The sequence below is a fragment of the Heptranchias perlo genome, chromosome 4 (genome assembly GCF_035084215.1).
Source record: "Heptranchias perlo isolate sHepPer1 chromosome 4, sHepPer1.hap1, whole genome shotgun sequence".
Taxonomy (NCBI): domain Eukaryota; kingdom Metazoa; phylum Chordata; class Chondrichthyes; order Hexanchiformes; family Hexanchidae; genus Heptranchias; species Heptranchias perlo.
Window position 1 is genome coordinate 61,102,746 of NC_090328.1, and position 26,556 is coordinate 61,129,301.

A 26,556-nucleotide genomic window follows, 5' to 3' on the forward strand; every position below is an offset into this window, starting at 1 on the left:
TTAGTTAGGTCCCTTTTTTTCTACTGCCATTATGTTATCACTAATTAGTACAGCTACTCCACCCCACTTTTCTTCCTTCCCTATCCTTTCTGATTATGTTATGACCTGCAATATTTAGTTGCCAGTCCTGTTCTTGATGTAGCCATTATTCCTACTACATCAGGTTCCTCGCTATGGATTATTGCCTCCAGTTCCCCCATTTTATTTTGGACGCAGTGTACATTGCTGTACAGACAGTTTAATTCATTTTTAATAGTCCTTTTATACTTATGTTTTATTACTGTATCTGTTCCTTTTACAATGCTTCTTTAACGTGCAGTAGTTTCACATCAATATTTTTGTTTAAAGAAATTATTATAAAGTGATTAAGCACAAATCATGTAAAGTATGAAACTGTTGCTTAGATCCTTTAAATGGAGTTATTAATTTGGCTATTCTTTGCTCTGTTGCATTAGTGTTTGGGTAGATATGGACTTCTATTTAAACTTGTGAAGTTGGCTTGATAATCACTTGAACAAAAGTTTTTCCTTCAATGATATTTATGCCTACTGGCAGCAACAGTCTTACAAAACTTTGGTCCAGGGTCCTGTATTTACTAAGCTTTATGAAAAGCATATGGCAAAACTTCCTTGTGGAATTCTAAGAAGTGAAGCGCAATATTGTGCAATTGCCTTTTGTGAACAGGGACCTAGCATGCAGTATAATTTGAATAGTTTATTAGGACTGAGTGCTCTGATACACCGTGGTACAAGCAAGCTGGGTAGTTTCCAGTGGAATCATTTTGAAATCTTATCACCAGTTTCCTTCCTTTGCTGCTTCCGGATGTCTTGGTTTGAGGAGTTTGCTTGATTACCCTTGGAGATCAGAGAGAAATGTTCTCAATAAAGAATAAATAAATGGGATAGAGTTCATCATGAGGTAAGTGGTTCAGTCTGTGAAGGGAACAGCTTGATGGGCTGATACCTTTTCCTGTTCCATACTTTGGCCTAGAATTCGTGCACGTCGAGTTCCTGCACTTGAGGGGAGGTGAGGCCCGAAGCACACCTGATATTGGGCCTCGGGCCTCATTTCCTTCAAGCTGGCAAAAGGCAGACACTAATAGGCAGCTTGCCGACAAAACGTCATTGAAAATTGGGCCACTTTGACACCAACAGCAGCCGTCAGTTAAGGGAGGAAGGGGGAAATCGGGTAGGGAATGAATCAGTGGCCAGTGGAGAGGTAGCATTGTCCAGGGGGGAGGCAGCGATAGCGGTTGGGACTGGCAGCGGCCCATGACCACAGGACAAATCAATCTTGCAGTGGAGACCTCAAACAGGCGTAAGGCTTCTTATTTGCATATAATAAAGGCCCCAGTGCCTGTTTCAGGCGTGAGCACTGCACGCTGATTTTTTGACCTTTACCAATATGGCGGCGGCGCATTTCCGGCTCGTAATGAGTGGGTACTTTTTGCCCGCCATATTGGAGCTTTAGTGCCTGAATTTCTAGACCTTTTATGTCCACATTTTCATTCCATATTATTGGCTACTTTTGCAGGCAAGTAAGAAGGTGCGGGTGCTGCAAGCTCATTGGACCTATTGATGCTTCACAGAATTCACATCCATGTGGAAAATGGATGGGTATCATTTTTCTCCTTGCTTGTGATCAGAAGTCTAAAGTGCTTTAAGTGGGATAATAGGTGGGTGTGTAATAGCTAGGCTCAATTGGTAGTACTCTAACTTGTGGATCAGAAACTTGTGGATTCAAGTCTCACACCAGGACCAGTTAACAATGTTGGCTGACATACCAGTGCAGTGCTGAGGGAGTACTGCATTGTCACAGATACCAAGCTTCAGGTGAAATGTTAAGCTGAGGCCCTGTTCTTGTTCAGATAATACTACTCGTAGAGCAGGAAGTTCACCTGGTGTCCTGGCCAAAATGTCTCCCTGAACAAAGACCAATAAAAAAAGAGACTGGTGTTGCTGATGCAAAATGCCTGATGCATTTACCTACATTAAATTCACTGCGTGAAGTGTTTGGAAATGTGATCAGGTGCTGTATATATGCAAACATTTCTTTCTTTGCTAGAGACACTCCTCTTTGATCTCACTTTCCTATTTTATGGTAGTGTGCTTTCAATAGATAGGAGCTGAAAACCCACAGGCTCAACATCCCAGCTTAAAAATAACAACTTACATTTATAGACAGCCTACATAGTAAATCGTCCCAAGGCGCTTCACAGGATTTGACACCAAGCCATATAAAGAGATATTAGGACAGGTGACCAAAAGCTTGGTAAAAGAGGTAGGTTTTAAGGAGCATCTTAAAGGAGGAGAGGGAAGTAGAGAGGGGGAGAGGTTTAGGGAGGGAATTCCAGAGCTTGGGGCATAGGCAGCTGAAGGCACGGCTGCAAATGGTGGAGCGATTAAAATCGGGGCTACGCAAGAGGCAAGAATTGGAGGAGTGCAGAGATCTCAAAAGGTTGTAGGACTGAATGAGGTTACAGAGATAGGGAGGGGCGAGGCCATGGATGAAAACAAGGATGAGAATTTTAAAATCGTGGCATTCCTGGACTGGGAGCCAAGGTAGGTCAGCGAGCACAGGGGTGATGGGTGAATGGGACTTAGTGCGAGTTAGGATACAGGCAGCAGAGTTTTGGATAAGCTCAAGTTTATGGAGGGTGAAAGATGGGAGGCCAGCCAGGAAAGCTGTATACCCTAAAATCAAAGATTGATACCTGAATTACATTCATGCCATGTTAATGATTTAGTTAGTCATGTGTTGCACGGAGCTTATGAGATGTACTTTCTTACTAGTTCAACTTAAGAAGGTATAAATATGGTTTAATTTGGTCATTCATTCTCCTTGTACCACACCCGTTGATAGTACCCTATGATTGATACTTCCACACTTTCATCTGATTAATTCTCAGGTATCCTTAATCACAATAAGAGTGCGACCCACTGAAGTACCTATGATTATCCAACTAGGAACTTGTCATATCTTTGAGCTGAATGAAAGGTGCTGAGACTGGCTAGAACAAAACCTTCTGCTGTAGGGTATGAGTACTGACAATTGTATTCATAGAACTGAACAGATTGGCCTTTTTCAATTATGGAAAAATAGAGTATTGTTCTTACACTATAAGCAGGAATTTATCACTCCCAACAGTTGTAGCTAATGCCATTTAAGTTACTAATTCCAGTGAGTTTAGAGTTTAAAAAAAATACAAGTTGTAGTACTCTGTTTTGAAACAAAAACAATAATAACATTTTTTAAATGTTGAGATTGAAATTTAACATTTTGTGATGTTTACCATCAAAAAGTGTATTGGTATCATCCCAAATCTCCAAAAAAAGGGTTGCATTCCTCATTGGTGAGAGTTGAACCGTCTAACCAATTGCTGTTGATGCTGTCAATTCAAGTACAAGGAGCGATAGGTTTTCATTCTGCTTCTGCAGCCCCAGCCATCCAGTACCTTGTTGCAGTTAGTGATACGTGTGACTATCCAGCTGAGATCTCAAATTATGACTCTTATTGGAGCCCCCTGGTACTTGACACAATGAATAAATGTGCTGCAATATCAGCCCTCCCCCACCACAGTAATCATGTTTATTCAACACTTTATTTTTACCTGCAATTTATCTGTGCATTTACAAATAGATTTTAAAAGCTGCATGTACTTGCATCAATATTCTAAAATGTATTGAGTAGACAAAATCACCAGTGCTTGTACTTAAAGAAAAGTGTAATTGTTCATTATTACTGGTTTGCTGTAGTAAGGAGATATCTTGTATTGAGCATGTTTTTTTTCAGAAGAAGACTTATTATGCTTATGGTTTGTGTTCCACAACCAGGGATGGTTCTGCACGTGTAAGTTCACATATGTCTGGTTCACGTCTATTCAAATCATTTTTTCCCCCCCCGGTATGTTGCAAGCAGCAGCTTTTGATCCAGTGTGAATGGACTTTGCCAAGTTCTTAAGTTCTGACCACACACTGTAAGTAAATCGTCAAAGTAGAAACAAAGGATTGTTGTCCTTTTGTTATTTTCAAGAAAGATGCAGTCATTCTTACAGTAGAGCAGGCTCTGGTGAGTTTATGTTTGGGAGGGGGAGGAAAGTATCAGCAGGAGCATATGCACTGAACCATAATGACATTACTGAGTAATCCTTTTTCTAATATTGGTTTGTGACACCCTTGTTGTTTTTTTACTGCCTCTTCGTCGTCACACAGCCATTATTTTGCCACTGAGAACCCTAACTTAGGGTTTATTGGTAAGTCCTTCAGTGAGCACAATTTTCTTAATTTGAATTATCCTTGTATTTGTAGGGGGTAGTTTACTGGTGTTTTAATGAAAAATGACTGAGTTTCTCTAGACATCGGTAGCTTTTCTACCTGAATTGGCTTGTGATCATTGTGTAAATGTTAATGAATTCTGGAACACAGCTTTATTAAAATTGCACTGATGGGGTGATCGGGATTACATATTTATTGATTGATCATATTTCCATATAATTAGTGTAGACAAATAGTTATTTAAAGTAAAGGGAAATTATGTGGCTAGAAGGTTCTGCTGCATTAAACAAACTGTAGTCATTTGAATCAAACTGGCCATGTTCTGGCAGTTTTAATGGAAAAAATGTTTTCTTGTTTTTTATTGTCTTTAATCTGTTTATATAAGCAATAAAACTAAAGTACATTATTTGTGATCTGCTTTGAGTTTGAGTAAAGTAAGATTGTTTCATAACTGATTCCACATATTAGCACAAATACAACATTTGCAATGTCCCTGCATTGTACAGCCTGTAGATTACAGTACACTGAAATGTACATTACATTAGCCATTGTATATTGCTTATTTAGTTCAGTAATTCGTATAGCATGTGTGTGATATTGCCATCTAGTGGTAAAGCTGTGAATTGATTGCAGTTTATTTTGGTTGCAGTTTTGGTTTTTGATCTTTTAAAAAAAATATATTTGAAATGTAATTTTCAGATCTTTGTTCAGTTTTGTCTTTCAGTCTTGGACTACCTCGCCATCGCACATAGATTGACATTTATATGTAATCTTCAGTCTTCCTGCAGTATTGTCTTCCTGTGTATTCCAGACAGTAAGAGGATTTTCTTTATTTACTGATTGATTTCTGTGTGTGTGTGTAAATCAGCACTAGTACAAAAGTCCTTGCCTAATTTTCTTAATTGTGGTCGTTGGGGCATGGATTAGGTTATGGGGATGTTAAACCTTGCCTACTGGTACCTCAGTACAATTTCTAGAATTTCTGTGCTCTCAGAAATCACAGGATCAAATTCAGGAGATACCTATACTTACAACAGTTAACTTAGCTGTTTTTTGTTTGTCACCTAATATGTACACTAAAAACAACTTTGAATGTGCTTTTCCTTTTAAAACCTCCTTCACTGTTCTCTCCTGAAGGGAGTCACTTGTGTTGAGGTATGATTCCATGGATGCTAACAATCCTTCAACATCTTGACCAAGTGAGTCTGGTCAGTTAACTATTTGGAGGGGATCATATTGGGCCTGATCCTGTTCTCACCATATGTGTACTTCCAGCAGATATTGTTGGTTGGGAAGCCTGGAAATTCTTTTTATTTTCCCCTCCTTAAATAGGGCCAGTGAGGCTAATTTAGCATCACCACCGTTTGATTGAGAGCTAAGCCAACACAGACCATAAATCAAATGTAGGACTTTACTAATCTGAAGGACTTCATAACATACTGTCTGATCTATGTACCTGCTGAGCCATTGATGGAATTACTGATACAAATTTTGAGTGACTATAACATGCATGGCATTAATCTGTTGAACCCTGAGAAGCAATGGACTTATATCTGACTGCAGGTATGGGCTGTTCCAATATAAAGGGAACTGTTATCAGTGTTGCACTTCACTGTTCTGTTGAATAATAACAGCTTGAGCTTAATAGAAGACATGTCAATAGATTAAATATGTATATAGTAAACTAAAAAATTCTGTGATATATGTAATAGTTCCAATTATGATGTATGACCACTGGTCAGCATGGGAAGGGACAAGGCATGTCTTTCACTGGACCATTTGCTGATTCCTTTCTCTGATTTTGAAGGTTAGTTACACCTCAACACTGCTGTTGGTTGTATTAGTTTCCTAGAAGTTACGTTGCTTACAACTATCTATTGGAGATGTGGTCATGTTCTTCCAACTTATCTGCAAAACATTTGTCTTCACTTCAATAACCTTTAGACCAAGACCTATGTATATTTGAGTAACATATAGGATGTACATTGTGATAAAGGTATATCTATACATACATACATACACAAACATATATATTTACACATACACACTTGTTTGATGCTGTTTATGATTTAAATGGCTGTGCCAAATATAATTTTGGCAGTCACTCTATGGGAACAATTGTGAGAAGATTTCTCTGTACAGTGGAATTGTGAACACATTTATAAAAGGTGCATTCACAATTTTGTTACGCATAGCACGGAGAGGAAATCTGTCCAGCATGTCACTGATAAAAGCCTCTAGTTATCAAAATGCTGTCTGGCTTGCCTCAGGTACAAAGGGGAGGAAAAAAAATTGGATAAGGCCTATTATTGGGCACGGATAGCACGATCCACTATTAACCTGTGCCTGTTGGCCCCTACGCAGGCAGCACGTGAACTTCGAGCTGCCTGCTAATTAGCATGATAGCTCCGTGCAGCCAGCGCTACCCACATTGCTGAGAGGCTGCATGGAGAATGAGGAAGCCCGAAATGGAGCGTGCTCAGCGCAAGTCATCGGCAGCCTGTACCTCTTAAAAGGTGCAGGTGCACATTTCAAATGGCACATGCACAGTCCACTGGGAGGAGGGAAGATGGCCAGAAGCATAGTGGGACCAGCGCGAGAGAGGGCCCCACGCTTCTCCGATGATGCACTGGAGGCCCCAGTGGAGGGGGTGGACAAAAGGAGAGCCAACATGTACCCGCAGGGTGGCAGGAGACCCTCCAGACTCCGGCTCCGCAAGCATTGGGAGGTTGTGGCCCAGGAAGTGAACGCCAGGAGTATTGTACCACACACGTGGGTGCAGTGCTGAAAGAAGTTCAACAATTTGATACAAGTGGTCAAGGTGAGTGAATGCAAATGTCAAGTGGCACATCCTACCAACTGCACCACTGCTCCACACATCAAGCCCCCCATCACACACTGTCCATCCATGCGCAATAATGCACTCTGCATGCTGCATCTCACCCGCACATAGTACCACACTTGCAGGCCACACAACCACCACTCAAGTCACACAAACTGACAGCTATTCGACCATGACAGGCACATCACGCAGAAACCTCGCAGGATACTCACTGACACACTGCCCTCTGTCTTGCAGGAGAAGGTGGCGCATAACAGCCAGCAGCAGGAGGGACATGAGGGAGGACAGGCACGCTTGCACGTCCTCACCCCCTTGGCGAGACAGTGCTTCGGATCATTGGGCGGCCCGTTGCTGCAGCCGTGAACACTTGCCAAGCTGGAAGTCCCGATGAAGGGGGTCTCTGTATATCTAATGCTCCTTCTCCTTTGCCACATCTCCCTCCTCCCATAATCTTTTCTGACTCACGTGCTGCAGATGCTGTCGGCACGCATGTCTCACTTGCTCCTCTCCCCACTCCACAACTCAACCTGTTTCCCTTTGTCATTGTAGATACCCAAGAACATGTGGCGGCACTGTCCGAGGAGGAGGAAGAAGGGGGAGAGGGACACTGAAACCACAGTCACTCGATCTGACACTCTCATCCACCAGCTCAGAGACTGACACTGCGCGTCGTTTAGAGGCTAGGTTAGAGGAGGGATCTGCAAGTGGTGAGACACCTGGCACAAATTCGCAGGAGCTGGGGAGTGGGTGAATGGATACCACAGGTGTTCAGCTCGCCGGAGGGCGGGGTCTCTCACTAGTTCTGCTGCAGAGGAGTCAGATGATGACTTAGATGGGCCAGGCTCCAGAAGACGGCTGATGGGCGTATACCAACAAATGCTTGGGGCACTGGAAAGCCTGCCAGAAAGTTTGCGCACAATGAGAAGGGGCATGGAGGAGTCTAGCTTCAAATTGGCACAGGGCTTGGAGCCCATCCTTTCCCACATGGAACGGGTGGTCACCTCCGGCAGCATACCTGTGGGGCCCACCATGATGCAGCGTCTAATGGCCGAGGTCGCGGCTTCCATTGCAGCACAAACCGATGTCATCAAAGGTCTGCAAGCTACAGTTGCTGCGATGGAAGTTCATTCTGCTGTAGTGGAGGCTCAAACTGCTGCTATCGAGGCTTTGTGAACCACTGTGGAACGGGGCTTCCAGGGCGTCTCAGCACTCCAGCAATCTATTCTCCAGCTGATCACCAGGATTGCTAAGGCGCCGCCCTGGGAGAGTGGCAGTGGCCCCATGGCAGTCGGACCTACTGTACTCTCTCTGGACGACAGCATTCCTGCTCCCACCCCTGCTGCTCCTCCAGTGCCCTGTTGTTGCCTGTCGGCCAGCCAGGCCAGACTGCTGCAGCCCATGTTGAGATGGTGCAGTCTGAAGCCAGGCCCTCCCGGTCCAGAGCTGCTCGAGGTGGTCCTCCAAGGCCATCTGCACGCTCCTCCATTGAAGGCCAGCAGCTTCCCACCACCCATGTTCCAGCCACTGGGGAAGCACCTTATAGGAGCACTAGGATAGGTAAAGGCACTCCTACAACAGGCGCTAAGGTAATGCACAAGGGTGAATAGTTCTGTTTCCATAATTTTATTTGTTAATTGATAAATGTGACTTTGAATTTGCATTTGGTGGTGGTTTTTATTACTGCGATGAGTTGAGGGGAAAACCAATGTGTAATCAGATGGAGGACGATTTGATGGTCATGTGGGAGTGGACAGGTGGAGAATGTAGGACAGTTGGTGAGTTGGGGGATGTAGTTGACATTATTGATAGCACGGATCGGGCGAGTACGCAGAGCCTTTGCAGACAAGGCGTGTGGCCCCTGTTACACCCTTACGTCTTCCTCCACTTCCTCCTCCGGCTCCTCCCCCTCAGCCTCTTCCTTATCCTCTTGCTCAGGATCTTCTCTGATCATCGGTGGCAAGGGCTGGTCCCTCATGATGACGAGGTTGTGCAGCATGCAGCAGACCACCACGAGTCTGCCCACCCGCTCAGCAGAGTACTGCAGGGCTCCTCCAGAGTGGTTCAGGCAGCGGAAGAGTTGTTTCAGGAGGCCTATGGTGTGCTCCACGATGTTGCGTGTGGCAGCATGGCACTCACCGTAGGCCTGCTATGCACGTGGGTTCCTGACCGGAGTCATGAGCCACTGCATGAGGGGATAGCCCTTGTCGTCCAGTAGCCAGCTTTTGACTTGTCGAGCTGGGTGAAAGATAGCTGGCACTTTGGACTGCTGCATAACGAAGTCATCATGGCTGCTCCCAGGGTAGCAGGCATCAACCTCCATGATTCGTATGTGTGGTCGCACACCAGCTGCACGTTCAGGGAGTGGAAGCCCTTTCGGTTGACGAAGACTGCTTAGTTGATATGCGGGGCATGCAGGGCAATGTGCATGCAGTCAACGGCACCCTGCACCATGGGGAAGCCAGCAATGCAAGTGAACCCCCTGTGCTCACTCGTTCTGTTTGTCTCTGTCAAGAGGGAAGGTGATTAAACAGTTCCTCATCTTGGACAGTGACCTTCCTTATGCAGCAGTGCACTGCATACTGCGAGATGTTGCACATGTCGCCAGCAGAGACCTGAAATGATCCTGAGTCGTAGAAGTTCAGTGCCAAGGTTACCTTCACAGCCACAGGCAATGCTGTCCTTGCCCTGCTCTGAGGCTGCAGTTGTGACTGCACCAGTTGACAGATCTCCATCATGGCCTCATTGGTGAACCTCAGTGTCGGATGCAATGCTCCTTGCTCTTGTTGAGGTAAGAGAATTGGTCCCAGAAGGCCCTCATTGGATATGGCCTCCTGCTCAGTGCCCTGCGCCTGCGCCTCCGCCTCCTCCCTTTCCTTGCAGCTTGACCTGCTGTGCGTGGCCTCTCTGCATGCTCGATGCCCAGCGGGAGCCCTAGCAGACCACACATGGTTGCCAGGAATGTTGTTCAAACACAGTTGTAACTTTCCGAACCGTAAGGCAGTACCTGCCAAACCATTCTCAAATGTACTCTAGGAACTCTCAGTAAGAAAGGGAGCTTCAAAAAACACTTCCTATTCCACCAGCAGCCAGAAGCAATAATCCAGCAATGAACCTGCAACACCTGCATGGTCCCTTTAAATAGTGCTGGTGAGGGGTCCTCCAGGCACTGTAAGTCATGTTCAGGTGTGCATGGTTAAGAGTGGGTGTTGAGTCGAGCGTCAAGGTCCAAAATGGTGTCAATCACTTTAAATCAACATTGCACACTGTACGCATTTTCTCTCTACATGCTGCCGGCATTCGGTATTTGTGCTTGTGCTAATACCTATACCAAGATGGCATCTGGCGCACATCACGCTGGAAACGTGCGTGCACAGCCAAGACGCCATCTTGGCACTTTGGGAGGCTGCATAGTGCCGAAACAACGGCCGCTAGATGGCCCAATTTCTAGCTCACAGTCTTACTTCTGGGTCTGACATCGGCCTGATGTACCTGCTGATCATCCTCCCCATCCCCCTGTTTCCCTGTCCTAGTCTGCCTGGGATGCAACATGATGATTTCACCTCTACTTTCATAGCATGAGTTTGTGTGACAGAAGGGATGGAACTATGGTGTTAGACCAAACAGGTTGTATGGAAGGAGGACAAGCAAGAAACATCAGCAGCCATACTGAAAAGGAGATGGCAGGTGGCTTTCCAGAGGCATTACAGCCATAGATTAAGAGCAGGGGATTGAAGGTAAAAATGTAGGGAATAATATTGGACATGGGGTGAGTGAAAGGGGAAATCAGTGAAGATATAATTATCTATTATTTCTCAGAACTACTTAAAACTCAAGGTTCAAATACTATATTCAGTTATTGTGCCAATTAATGATGTATTCTCCCGACAGGCCAGTTATATTATACAGTTTTCATGAATGTAAAGTATTTTGGCTTCCCATAGATACAGACTGTGGGGTAATTCAGGTGTAAAATTATCTGAAGCTCATTATATAGGGTCCATGGAGGTAGTTTCATGTCTGTAGAGTTTCATACCTGCTGCAATTTAAGTACTGCCCAGTGAAACCTAGTTTAAAGGTTCTCAGGTGACAACTTTTAAAAATTAATTTGCAATGTTTTTAATGTTATCAATGAACCAGTGGTCCTGTGAGGCATGAGAGTTACTAACTTTAATAATTTGAATCTGCGTCCCCTTGTCCTATTCTTGAAATTTAGCTTCATCTAATTTACCGTTCCCACATCATTTACAATCCTGTAGACATCTATAAAATCATCTCTCAGGTGCCTCCTATTGAGGCTGTAAAGCTAAAGATTCTTCAGTTGTTCCTCAAAACTCAGACCTCTGACATTAGAGATCAGCCTTGTGGCTCTTCTCTGCACTGCCTCCAATACTTGAATGTCTCCCTTGTGTCTCGGTGAGCAGAACTGGACACAATGTAGTGATCAGGTCACTATACAGTTGAGCATGACGTCTTCTGACTTGTTACTCTACTGCTTTGGCTATATGATTCAACATTCTATTTGATTTGTCAATTACTGTTCTACATTGGTTGGACATGTTGAGTGTCAAGTCTATGATGGCCCCTAGGTCTCTTTCAATTTCATGCTTAGCATTTTTGACACCAATCATACAGTACTTATGTCACCTTTTTTTTCTTATACGCAGTACTTTACACTTGTCCGTATAACACTTTTTATACGCAACTGAGCGGAATAATACTGCATTTTGTCCAAATTGTATTTCCTGAGCTGTCTCCATAGAATCAATTACCCCTCCTAGATTGACCAATTTGCATAGTTTATGAATTCAGGTAATTAATGTATGTTTTTTATTTATAACAAGTAGAACCCAATGCTGAAATAATTATTTACATGAGTACTCTGCTGTCCTTTTTCATACAGCTCAACACCAGTTAAAAATACATATGCACTAACTCAGGAAACAGGTCAATAAATGTCAGAACTGAGGATGAAATCATTTAATGTGCCTCAACCAGAGGTACATTTTATGAGTGAAAAGTTTTACTCCATCATGTATAGGAAATGCAATGAAGTGTTTAAAAGACAAAAGATTGCAAATGCTGGAAATCATGGCAGTGGGGTGGGTATAGAAAATGCTGGAAATACATAGAATATCTGTCCGCATCGGTAAAGAGAAGACAACAATTTAGATTTCGGATAAGTCGAACTTTTGTCAGTTCTAATGAAGGATCTCTACCCAAAACATGAATCCATCTTTTTTCTTTTCAGATATCGATGGACCTGTTATACATATCCAGAAATGTTTACTTTTATTTCTAATGCAATTAATTATTCCATTAACAGCAACACACAGCGCTACTACACCTTAAAGCATATGAAGCATGTGCACTAACTCAACCACTGAACTAAAAGATTAAAACACAAAGCTTTAATTCTCCGAGTTTCTGATTAAATTGAACTGCTTTACAACCTGAAAGCCAGAATAGTAGTAAAACCAGTTTTAAGTCCCATTTCAGGAGTTGGGCACACAATCTAGGTTGGCACTTTCATGCCGTACTGAGGGGGGCTGCATTGTCAGATGTGTTGTCATTCAGCTGAGATTAAAACCAGACCTCGTCTGTCTCTTTGGTTGTTTAGATGGGCGTTAAAGACGTTATGGCACTATTCAAAAAAGTGGAGCCCTCCCCATATTCTGTCCTGATGTGGAGATGCCGGTGATGGACTGGGGTTGACAATTGTAAACAATTTTACAACACCAAGTTATAGTCCAACAAATTTATTTTAAATTCCACAAGCTTTCGGATGCTTCCTCCTTCGTCAGGTTTTCCATACCGTTCACCTGACGAAGGAGGAAGCCTCCGAAAGCTTGTGGAATTTAAAATAAATTTGTTGGACTATAACTTGGTGTTGTAAAATTGTTTGCAATATTCTGTCCAATATTTTTCCCTCAGCCATTTCATTGCCCTTTATGGGATCATGCTGTGCATAAAATGGCTGCACATTTCATTTACAAAGCAAAAGTGTTTATACATACAATTAATTACTTTGACGTGCAGAGATGAGGTGAGAACTTGGATTATTCAGTTTTGCTAATTTAGCTAATGAAAAAATACTGCATGGACTACAAAATGTATTTTTGTCACTCTTTTTAGACTAACTATTCCATCAGGGCAGTCATGAATGTTACACATAAATCACTTAATAAAGTTTTTATAATGTAATACATTACCCATTAAATAATCTAAATGCTTTATGTGCATATCCCATGTGAACCAAATTGATTTTTCTTCTCTTTCAAAACAAAGGATATTTGTATTTGCTCTATCAAATAATGGCATAGTTTTAAGTGGTTGATATGTGGTGTTCTGAGGTATTTGTTTAGCAGTTTGGCTTTCTGTACAAGCACCATCCATCAACAGCGTACCTAGCCTTTTGTTATCTGTACTTTAAAGGTTAATGAGACAAAAACATGCATAGTGGTATGAGTGGCTAGGGTGTGTCTGCATTTTTTTATCACACCTTGTTTTCTATAGTTGTGTATGGAGTGTTGATGGTTCTGGTTAACAATGCATATTGTTTTTTCTGTTATGGAATGTTCTGGTCCATTATAGTCCTTTATTGTGGCTATTTCAGGTAGTCTGGTTAGGCTGCAGCTGGACTCTGGGCACCACACTTTAGGAAGGATGTCAAAGCCTTAGAGAGGGTGCAGAAGAGATTTACTAGAATGGTACCAGGGATGAGGGACATTTTATTATGTGGAGAGACTGGAGAAGCTGGGGTTGTTCTCCTTAGAACAGAGAAGGTTAAGGGGAGATTTGATGTGGTGTTCAATATCATGAACAGTTTTGATAGAGTAAATAAGGAGAAACTGCTTCCAATAGCAGAAGGGTCGATAACCAGAGGACACAGATTTAAGGTGATCGGCAAAAGAGCCAGAGGCGACATGAGGAAACATTTTTTTTATGCAACGAGTTGTAATGATCTGGAATGCACTGCCTGAAAGGGTGGAGGAAGCAGATTCAATAGTGACTTTCAAAAGGGAATTGGATAAATACTTGAAGGAAAAAAAATTACGTGGCTATGGGACTAATTGGATAGCTTTTTCAAAGAGCCGGCACAGGCACGATGGGCCGAATGGCCTCCTCTTGTGTTGTACCTATTTTGTTACTATGATACCCCATAATTATTTATGGGTGTCTGTAACTGAGTACTGAGCAGTGCATACCATAAGCCATGCAAAGCATAATGTGTCATGTTCAACCCAATGGAGTAATCGAGAGTAGCTGCAAGCTGTGGAGGCTGCAATTACTGTGGTTATGAACCAACACTTCTGAAATAATTTGCAAGTTTGTATTTCCTTTAGAATGAAAGTATAATGCATGATAGAATCACAGTCCAATTACATTGCTCCATTTTGAGTCATCCAAAACCTTCTGGTACTACAGAGAGATAGAAAATTGGGGACCCATTAGATGAGATACCTATTCAAAAGTTACATCTGACTTAATAACACTTGAGCCACATTTTCCCCAACATGCTTATACTGGAGATAGTCTATTCTTAATTTTAAATTGCTTAATTTGAATTATGCTAATTCATTTTAAACAAAAAATGGCTCCTGTGCTGTTTTATTTAAATTGCTTAACTCAAACTGTTAATAATTTATGATCCTTTTTCCAAGCAAAAAGGACTATAAATAGAAATTGATAGCATAGTAAATCAAAGAGTTTAGAATAGGTCAGTAAATAGTGATGAAGGCTTTGAGGGGACTTAAATGCAGGTTAAGTGATAAGGCACAGAAACATCTAAAGAAATCTGGTCTGTTTTTCAAAGTAGTCCATAAACAAAAAATGTTGGTCCTATTGTTATGACAGTGCAAGCAGAGGACTATTGATTAGTTTGGGTCTCAAGTTGTTGACAGTGTGGTTGCTAGAAGAAAATATGTTAAGTGAGAGATTTTCTTGGTAGCAAACAAGGAAAGAGAAACAATTGTTGGAATTTAAGTCTCAACATGTTCTTCTATACCCATGTAAAGAACTGAAATATTCTTTGAAGACTAATTATACTTGACAGGCTGAAAGATGTTTTCAAAAGATACAAAAATTGTCAACTGTCATGAAGCTCTGTAATGGTGTTGGTTTGAAGCTTTTTTTCTTATAAACGATTGAATGTGCAGCAAGTAATGTAATATATTGGAACTCCAATATCCCAAGCAGATAAGAGGTAGTTTATGGTCTTTCAGCTCTGATTTTCATAATGACAAATTTTCAATCTCAGCCATGCTGTTGTTGAGAAGTGCCAAGCAGATAGCAGGTGCTCCCTTTATAAGGAAGGAGGAAAAATTCCAGGGAGAGTGTCCCCAGGCTGCTCATCTAAACCTCCATGCTGCTGATTATAGAAGGGAGAGGTGTGTTCACCTTGGCTGTGGTGCTATGTGGTTCTCCTGGAACCAGAGGAGAAAGAGAGACCTTTTACCATAGAATTGGATAATGCAGTAAGTCAGAACACTGAAGCAACTAGCGCTCCATGATTCACTGGCCTTGGAAACCACCACAGAATTTCTCCCTCGTCTACCCTTTATTTTCCTTCCCAAACAAATGGTTTTCCTCATTGAAACTACCTGGTATTCTGAATCAGAATGGTGTCAAATGACACCAATTTTCTAATCCCTATTGATTTGCAGCTTGCATTTCATATCTTGCACACATCACCTGTAGATTCATTTGGATTCAGAACACTAGGTAAATGGTAGCACTCACGCCTCTGAGTCAGAAGGTTCAGGGTGGCTGACTCAAGAGCTGAATGGAAAGAGAATTGGAAATGGATTATGTACCTGCTTTCAGCAGTAAATGGTTATAGTGTGGGGGGAAAAAAAATCAAAAAGTTAACTGTCTTTTTAATTTCTCTACCCATTCAAAATATGCTGTAAAGTAGCTTTGTAGGAACGTGTCTACCTTGGCTAAATGGTAGCAGTCTTACCTCTGAATCAAAATGCTGTGGGTTCAAGCCACACTCCAAAGACTTGAGCACGTAATCTAGGATGGCACTTCAATGCAGTACTGAGGGAATGCTGCACTGTCGAAGGTGCTGTCTTTCAGATAAGACATTAAACAGAGACCCCATTTGTCCTATTGGCTGGACGTAAAAGATCCCATGCCAATTTTTGAAGAAGAATAGCAGAGTTCTTCCTGGTATCCTGGCCAATATTAATCCCTCGATCAACACCACTAAGCAGATTATCTGGTCATTATTTCATTCCTGTTTGCTAAAACTTGCTGTGTGCAAATTGGCTGCCACATTTCCCCACATTACAACAGTGACTAGACTTAAAAAGTATTTCATTGGCTGTAAAGTGCTTGGAACATCCTGAGGATGTGAAAGGCGCTATATAAATGCAAATTCTTTGTTTCTATTGATATTGTATTGGCACACTAGTCTAGGTAGGTGAAATACCTAGATGTGAAATCCATGAGGGTGATCTAATCCCATTAATTACTTTTATATTGAATTAATTGGTGAGAAAAAGGGTCAGGAACAAAACTAGCTCCATAAATAACTACATGTTTCCCTTTTAATGGCACGCCAGTGGCTATGCACCCTCCCTGCAGCATTCATCAAACTTTCCATTTTGTAGTTGTTCTAATATCAAATGCATTCCAATGGTTGTTTCAGGTTTTCATCTTAATCACCATCCTCTTGTAGAGATTTTAACCTTGTTAACACACAGCTAAAGACATGCTCCTTTACAAGACTTCCTCTGTTGAAAGAGATGCTATTTTAAAATATTACAGTTTTAATCTTGCAAATCAGGGAAGGCAGGGTACAATAGTGTAGTGGTTATATCACTGGACTAGAAAAGCAGAGGCCTGGACCAATAATCCAGAAAATGTAATTCAAATCCCACCATGGCAGTTTGAGAATTTAAGTTCAGTATATAATAAAATTCTGGGAAGTAAAAAGCTAATATCCGTAAAAGTGACCATGAAGCTGTCTGATTGTTGTAGAAACCCAACTGGTTCATTAATGCCTTTAAGGAAGGAAACCTGTCGCTCAGACCCTGTCTGGCCTATATGTGTCTCCAGTCCCACACCAATGTGATTGACTCTTAACTGCCCACTGAAGTGGCCTAACAAGGTGCTCAGTTATATCAAACAGCTACCTGTGGTTTAAGAAGACGACCCACCACCACCTTCTCAGGGCAACTAAAACGGGGAAAAAATCTGGAGAATGAATTATAAAAAAAGGTGCTGTTCTAACAACAGAATGTGTATACTCATTTTTAAAGCTGTCTACAATTTTACCATTATATTCACTTTTTTGTATTATTTGTATCACTAGGACTCTCCTGCTTTGGGAAGCCTGAATAGAAGACCCAATTGGTCTTCTAGCAAATAATCTGATTCCACTTTATTACCCTCTTATTAGGAGAATTTTTATTTTTCTCTTGACATTTTAAAGGATCAATAACATTTATTAGAAGGCCCACTAAACCATAAGAGATATATCTCAGGAATCCCCCGTGATTCAGTGTACCAGTGTGTGTTTTTTTTTAAATGTTGCCAGAATTAATAAACTTTTAATTTTTAACTGAATCCACAAAATAAATGATATAAAACTGGTATATGATGTTGATATATTAGATTTAATGGGCTTCAAAATAACTGGCATATTACATATATACATGTTGCAATATTTAGCTTTGAATTGCTAACATGCTGTGAAGTCTAACGCACTGTTGAAAATGTAGTTAGTCAAAATCCAACTGCTGTTCAGTTTATGTCTTATAGGCATATTTCTTAGACAGCATTAAAAAAACCCTAAGAGATCGCATTTCTGTATGTCACTTCAGATTTACTGCTTTAGTGAGAAAAAGGTTTTAAAAATGCTCATTGGGTAGGATGCTGGCCCTACTAATCAACTAATAGAATTACATTATAGTTTGTTTTGATGCAGTGGGCATAGCTCTTGAAAGGTTTATTAGTCAAGTTCAGCAGTGTGAAAACTTTTGGAGCAAGAAATGTATTGGTAGCAGCTAACTATGGGTGGATGCCAGAATTCCAATCGAACTAGAGATTTATGATGTTGAGGAGCCTGTAGTTATTTGCTTCAGAGCAGGCAAATCTATTGCCAAATAACTCTTCTACAGCATTTTATATTTCATAAACTGTACACTACAGAAATGCTTTTTCAAAATTCCCATCTGCATTAAAAATAATTGTAAACATTTACCTGAGGAAGGAGGAAGCCTCCGAAAGCTTGTGAATTTAAAATAAAATTGCTGGACTATAACTTGGTGTTGTAAAATTGTTTACAATTAAAAATAATTGTTTTGTAATGTGTTTCAAAGTAGTTCTTCAGTGTCAGTACATGAATTCCAGACAGCAACTGGCAAATGGGTAGTGTGGATGAAGATTAATATAATTAGCCACAAAGTATAATTTACTGTAAATAGAGTCATTGAGGAAAGCTTTCCTGTTCGATAATCCACATGGTTCTGTCTACGCCTATATGCTTGAATACAAAAATAATTCGACTGATGATTTAAATTAAAGTTTTGCTGCTTTGAGATGCACAGCAGACAATTTGTTTGGGGGAAAAAAAAAGATAGTTCTTAGGCAATTTTCTAATCCTATTTAATCAAATTAACATGAGTCAGGTTCACTGCTGATCTTCCTGCATTTGTTTAACAACATTCCCAAAAGTAGCTTTATGTTTTGAAATCTTTTAAACTAACAAAATCTAATGCTATACAAGATTGTTGTTTTTTGCTGTTGGAATCAGTGATTAATTTTAGTGTCCACTGCACCATAAAATGGGTGCAGAAGGACCGTAACTGATTATAATTTTTTCCCCTAACAAGTTGTCTGCTGTGCATCTCAAAGCATCAAAACTGTTATTTAAATCTTCAGTAGAATTATTTTTGTATTCAAGTACATTGGCATAGACAGTCCTGCCAGGTCTCTGCCCATTTATCATCCCACGTGAGTTTCTGGTAGGGCTTCAGGCAGGTGATATTAGCCTTCATTCACCCAAAATAGATGGGAGCTTCATAAAATTAAGAAATGATCCCATTTTGACATCAACACCATTTTCCAGCCATGATACTTGTACAAATGTCACATAGTAATCATGTCCATACATAAAAAGGCATCTAGGATTGCTAAGGGATCAGCTGCAAGCATAAGAACATAAGAAATAGGAGCAGGAGTAGGCCATAGGGCCCCTCCAGCCTGCTCCGCCATTCAATAAGATCATGGCTGATCTTCAACCTCAACTCCACTTCCCCGCCAGATCCCCATATCCCTTTATTCCCCTAGAGTCCAAAAATTTATCTATCTCAGCTTTGAATATACTCAACAACTCAGCATCCACAGCCCTCTGGGGCGGAAAATTCCAAAGATTCACAACCCTCTGAGTAAAGAAATTCCTCCTCATCTCAGTCTTAAACGGCCGAGCTCTTATCCTGTAACTATGCCCTCAAGTTCTAAATTCTCCAGCAAGGGGAAACAACCACTCAGTCTCTACTCTGTCAAGCCCCCTCAGAATCTTTTATGCCTCAAAGAGATCCCCTCTCATTCTTCTAAACTCCAGCGAGTTTAGGCCCATTCTACTCAACCTCTCCTCATAGGACAACCCTCTCATCCCAGGAATTAATCTAGTGAACCTTCATTGCACTGCCTCTAAGGCAAGTATATCTTTCCTTAGATAAGGAGACCAAAACTGTACACAGTACTCCAAGTGAGGTCTCACCAAAGTCCTGTACAATTGTAGCAAGCAGAAGTTCATTTAAAGGCCAGGATTAAATGAACAGGTTTAAGGCCATTTCTGCAGTGATTTTCATAATTAATTTTCCTGCTTCTATTTCAGTTTTCATGTGCTTTTGTGTTAATTGCTCTGCTGTTTTTTTTCTTCCAACTCCATTTGTGCCACCAGTGACTTCCCAAATGGGAATGTCAATCTGAGCTTTTTGAAGGATGAAGAGGAGGATCAACAGGGGTTGTGCCCACCTGCTGGTACCTCATATCCACATCTACACATCTCATTTTGGCAAATAATTAGTTTATGCAGATAAGGAAACTGGGACAGCTGACACAAAGGAACAACTAAATTCACTAACCACAATAATGGTGCTTCTCTGTCTGCTCTCAGGTGAACATAAAAGATCCCATGGCACTATTCGAAGGAGAGTTGGGGAATTCTCCCGGTGTCCAGGTCAATATTTATCCCTTAAGCAACATCACTAAAACAGATTATCTGGTCATTTACCTCATTGATGCTTGTGGGACCTTGCTGTGCGCAAGTTGTAGTTTCTGTACATTGCAACAGTGACTACACTTCAAAAGTACTTAATTGTCTATAAAGCGCTTTGGAATATCCCAAGATTGTGAAAGGCTCTATATAAATGCAAGTTCTTTCTTTCAGAAGTACTTCAATTACAGTGTGTCATGCTGTTAGTGGTGCTGCATGAAATAAGGCGTGCCAGCATGATCAACAGCAGCAATAGCCTGATTGGGGGGTATGACTGCCAAGAAACCCGCAAGCGTATATACATGTATTGTCACCCTCACCTGGCAATGACCGTCGGAACTGTTTTCACAGGTTCTGCGTCTTCAGAGGGCCAAATGCATTGCTGTATCATCTACTGCCAGGACACTTGCAGCTATTATGCAGCATAAGGCTGACCAAGGTAGAGACAGTACTGATTAGCTGCAGCCTCAATCCTTCCTCCACCTGCTTCCAGGCATGCTGCAGTGTTGACTGATGGAGATGGTGCTGTGGGTTGGCAGACAGGGTCACTCTCAACACAGCACCATCTCCACTTCAGCCACCAAATAATGGGTCAGCTGCTCTGTCACTTGCCAGCAGACTTATGCATGCACATTGGGTTTCTCTTTTCTTAATTTTTCTCTGGCACTTTCTCCAACCCCCCCCCCCACCCCCAACTCAGTCTTGGTAAAAGCTGCCAGTGGGTTGGAATGCCCTTTGAACCATTCAAAAACTGCCAGGATTTATGGTCTCCTATTCTGCCACTTCTCTTGAATTGTATGCCTCCCTTTACATTTCACCCATGTGCAATTTTCTGGTCCCACCACTAGACTCTCCTTGCATCTGTTTAAATCTGCAGACGTTCTGACCAGGAAATTGTGTGCTATTAGCACAATACTTGTACCAGTTTGATGAGATTTGTAGCAGTTTGTAAACCATTTATGAAAGACCTAGATAGAGTGGATAGGAAGGACCTATTTCCCTTAGCAGCGAGGTCAATAACCCAGGGGCATAGATTTAAAATAATTGGTAGAAGGATTAGAGGGGAGCTGAGGAGAAATTTTTTCACCCAGAGGGTGGTGGGGGTCTGGAACTCACTGCCTGAAAGGGTGGTAGAGGCAGAAATGCTCATCGTATTTAAAAAGTACTTGGATGTGCAGTTGAAGTGCCGCAACCTACAAGGCTACGGACCAAGAACTGGAAAGTGGGATTAGGCTGGATAGCTCTTTTTCGGCCGGCTCAGACGCGATGGGCCGAATGGCTCCCTCCTGTGCTGTAAATTTCTATGATTCTATGATTTAGAACTGATTTACACCAGGAGATGAAAAAAAAGTCAGGCTATTGAGTTCAGAGTGAGAGAAAGACAGAAATAAAATTAAGGAGTTCAGTAAATAGCATAACTAAGTACAACACATTGGAATTATATAGTACCTTTAACATAGACTAGACTGGAAGCAGGTGGAGGATGGAGTGAGGCTGCAACTAACCAGTGCTGTCTAGTCAGAAGCCATTGGTGGCACTAATGGAGTTGGAAGAAAAAAAAACAGCAGAGCAATTAACACAGAAGCACATGAAAACTGAAGTGGAAGCTGAAAAAAAGGTGTTATCAGAAAAAAAAATGGATGCCCAGCCAAAGGAGTTGATATCAGGAGGGGTAACCAAAAGCTTGATCAAAGAGATGTGTTTTAAGGAGAATCTTGGAGGTGGAGTAGTTTAGGGGAAGGAATTCCAGAGTGTGGCTGAAGACATGGTCACCAGTGGTGGAGTGAAGTGGGGGATGAGGAATGCACAATATGCCGTAGAAAAGTTCTTGGTCAGGTTTTATGTGAATTTTAGTGCTCAAGGTCACGGATGCTACAGTTGCAGAATAGAATGCTTTCTAATTTCAAGCTTACAGTGTTAGCATGCAGTACTCCCAGGTCAGGTGCAACACATCTAGATGCAGAGTAAGGCTACTTCTACTGTCCTAATCTCAAAAGCGCACCATCTATTGCACTATTGCAGCATTTTCGCTTTCTAGCCATCCTTATGGCCTCTTTGAATGAGATTACTAATTTTGTGTCAGGTTAAGGACAGATTTGTACTATGGCCCATTCCAAGTAGGAATTAGGTTTGGAGTGCCCAAACTCATTTCAAATAAGATCCTTACATATGGTGGAGAAAGGGACTGGATTGAAACCCAGATATCAAAAACGGAAGGGTAGTTTGCCAACCCACCACAGTACAAATGTCCCTGTTTCTTTTTAATAATCTTTATTTTACAAGACTCCATCATGGACTCCTGTAAATATCCTGGAATCTATTGTGGGACAGACTTACTGGGATGATGTCAGAAGGGAGAATCCATTGCTACCCTGTAGAATTGGGATCTCTCTCTGGAGGAGACACTTGGTAGACTATACTGGGTATTTCCTCAATATCCTGCACCATACCTGGTTCTCTTTAGAAACTTGCTCTTATGCTGTCCTTGAATGGGAAAAAAATAAAGCACTTGACAGCTGGAATGAGCTGGCCTGAAGGGCAGACCAGCAGGAATGGGCTTTGGAGAAGCTTTCACCCTCTACTAAGCAGAGGAAGACTTGAGGCTATGATCTTGGATGACTACTCACTGGCTGCTACCTCCACTTATTCCTTCTCACTTGTGCTCCCTTCTCAAACTTGCTATCTAAATGCCTGCGAGTGCTTGGATCTGCAACGATACAGATCAGCCATGGTCTAACTGAATGGCGGAATAGGATCGAGGGGCTGAATGGCTTACTCCTGCTCCTATGGTGCTTGACACAGTAGGAATGGATGACACAGGTTGCTGTGAGGGGTTAGATTGAGGAAAGATTTTACACTCTGCCACCTCCTCATTTTGGGCACCCATTTTAGAATTCTGGCATTAAGATACCCCTTGAAACACAATTTAAATAGTAATGTTTTTAATATGTAATACTGCAGCATTGTAGTGTATACCTGGGCATTAGGAACTTAATGCTGAGTGCAGAGAAAAACAATTAAAATATTAGCATAAGCTTGTGAGGAGACCTCTGACCTCACCCTTCCTATACCATCTATTGTCTCTATGTTCAAAATCTCCAACATATTTTCCTTATAAGTCAAAAAATCTTAGATGAGCTGATCCCCTCAGTCTAGTCAGCATGCACTGCCACCAATTATAAACAGGCTTCTCATGCAAGCAGATAAAAAAATGACATGTTGAAATAAGGAATGGGAGAAATGATGTGTCTTGCCCAAATTCCCAGCCTGGCAGTCACCTTATGTGAGTTTGCAAACACGCAGCATACGGTAATCTTCTTTTGGCCATGTGCTAGTATTTGTTGCCCTTCACGTTTAACACGCCACAGGGCAATGAAAAATAATTATAAATTATCCTACTAAAACATGGGTGTGCTTGTGCATTTAGAAAGTAGATTACAGTTGCTAGAGTTCTGTGAATTCTCTTGATGATCCATCAAGATTACAATGAAGTGTTGTTAAATTGCATTGCAAGCATAGATTATAAAGTTAAGCAAGCTTCGAGACTAGCAAATATCTTCTCCATCTGCTCCCATAGTTGGTGCGCAGGTGAGATAGTATTGACTCTTCCACTGAGTATTGAATAGTCATCTTCATCCATCCTGCCTTGGCAGTGCTCCTCACTGGAGGATGTCTCGTATCACTGTACCTAGAGTAACCCTCTGTACCCATCTGATCAGCCAGAATTGCCGAGTGGATGATCCATCTCGGCCTCCTCCCAATATCCCCACCATCACAGAAGCCAGTCTTCAGCCAATTCAATTCACTCCATGTGATATCAAGAAATGGTTGAGTGCACTGGATAAAGCAAAGGCTATGGGCCCCGACAACATCCTGGCTGTAGTGCTGAAGACTTGTGCTCCAGAATTAGCTGCACCTCTAGCTAAACTGTACAGCTACAACACTGGCATCTACCTGACAATGTGGAAAATTGCCCAGGTATGTCCTGTCCACAAAAAGCAGGACAAATCCAATCCGGCCAATTACCACCCCATCAGTCTACTCTCAATCATCAGCAAAGTGATGGAAGGTGTTGTCGACAGTGCTGTCAAGTGGGACTTACTCACCAATAACCTGCTCACTGATGCTCAGTTTGGATTCCACCGGGACCACTCGGCTCCAGACCTCATTACAACCTTGGTCCAAACATGGACAAAAGAGCTGAATTCCAGAGGTGAGGTGAGAGTGACTGCCCTTGACATCAAGGCAGCATTTGACCGAGTGTAGCACCGAGGAGCCCTGGTAAAATTGAAGTCAATGGGAATCGGGGAAAACTCTCCAAGTGGCTGGAGTCATACCTAGCACAAAGAAAGATGGTAGTCGTTGTTGGAGGCCAATTATCTCAGCACCAGGACATTGCTGCAGGAGTTCCTCAAGGCAGTGTCCTAGGCCCAACGATCTTCAGCTGCTTCATCAATGACCTTCCCTCCATCATAAGATCAGAAATGGGGATGTTTGCTGACGATTGCACAGTGTTCAGTTCCAGATAATGAAGCAGTAAATGCCCGCATGTAGCAAGACCTGGACAACATCCAGGCTTGGGCTGATAAGTGGCAAGGAACATTCGCGCCAGACAAGTGCCAGGCAATGACCATCTCCAACAAGAAAGAATCTAACCACCTCCCCTTGACATTCAACGGCATTACCATTGCCAAAACCCCCACCATCAACATCCTGAGGGTCACCATTGACCAGAAACTTAACTGGACCAGCCACATAAATACAGTGGCTACAAGAGCAGGTCGGAGGCTGGGCATTCTGTGGCAAGTGAGTCACCTCCTGACTCCCCAAAGCCTTTCCACCATCTACAAGGCACAAGTCAGGAGTGTGATGAAATACTCTCCACTTGCCTGAATGAGTGTAGCTCCAACAACACTCAAGAAGCTCGACTCCATCCAGGACAAAGCAGCCCGCTTGATTGGCACCCCATCCACCACCCTAAACATTCACTCCGTTCACCGGCGCACTGTGGCTGCAGTGTGTACCATCCACAGGATGCACTGCAGTAACTCGCCAAGGCTTCTTCGACAGCACCTCCCAAACCCGCGACCTCCACCACCTAGAAGGACAAGAGCAGAAGGCATATGGGAACAACACCACCTGCACGTTCCCCTCCAAGTCACACACCATCCCGACTTGGAAATATATCGCCATTCCTTCATCGTCACTGGGTCAAAATCCTGGAACTCCCTTCCTAACAGCACTGTGGGAGAATCTTCACCACACGGACTGCAGCGGTTCAAGAAGGTGGCTCACCACCACCTTCTCAAGGGCAATTAGGAATGGTCAATAAATGCCGGCCTCGCCAGCGACGCCCACATCCCATGAACGAATAAAAAAAACCTTTAGATTGGGCTAGTCTATGGGTACTGAAAGAGGTGGGCCAGCACTTCCACATTCTAGGGCACTCTCCAGGGCAACATCACCCAAATGCTGTAACTCCACTATTTCACCAGTAACCGTGGGAAGAGACTTCAAATGTTGGCATGATGAAGGTATGAAAATGCTTTTTACAGCTCATTAATGAAACCATCAAAATGTGAGAAACATTTCAAAATATCTGTTTAGGTCATCTTTCATATCTATATCTTTTGAATAGCCTTTCAGTTGAAGTCAGGCTCTACCAGGTTTTCTGGTGCTTGCAAATGAAACATTTCCTCACCATACATTTTAACTGGGCAAGCATAATTGAGTTCTCAGGGCCTTAACTACTTTCTTCCCAACCAAAGACAGTAAAACTCTTTTTAAAAGATACAGGGATAAATTTGCCAATCCTGTATCCATAGTGGGGAACCACACTCAAAGGGAGCATGGGTCAGAGAACTGGAGCTTCATTGTTGCAGCCCAATCTCTGTCCTGCATCCCACTCCCCTCCACTCGTAGCACAGGATCAGTAAATTTACCCTACAGAAATGCGATTTGTATGTGGTCAGAACGTACAAATGTGGGGAAAAGATGTGGATTGAACACTTTCCAACTGTGACTACGATTCCATTTGTGAAGCAGCATATACAGTCTCATCCTCTAATAAATTAAAATAATGGCAAATGACCCAAGGACTTAGGATATCCCTACCTATCTGTACTGGTAAAACCCAGAGTCATGGTTAATTGCTGGAAAGATTGTGGTGACATACTGAGAATACTAGTGTAAGTTGGAGTATTTTAGTGTGC

The 26,556-nt window shown here is 42.2% G+C and overlaps 1 protein-coding gene across 2 annotated transcripts in view; it reads left to right on the plus strand.

The window, feature by feature from the left end:
* Positions 1 to 26,556, plus strand: part of LOC137320500 (tumor necrosis factor alpha-induced protein 8) — a 141,644-nt gene that overhangs the window by 63,102 nt on the left and 51,986 nt on the right. For both annotated transcript variants that reach the window (XM_067982190.1, XM_067982193.1), the window contains one exon: positions 4,986 to 5,088. In XM_067982190.1, coding sequence (XP_067838291.1) covers positions 4,986 to 5,088 — 103 coding nt within the window. The remainder of the gene's footprint in view (positions 1 to 4,985; positions 5,089 to 26,556) is intronic.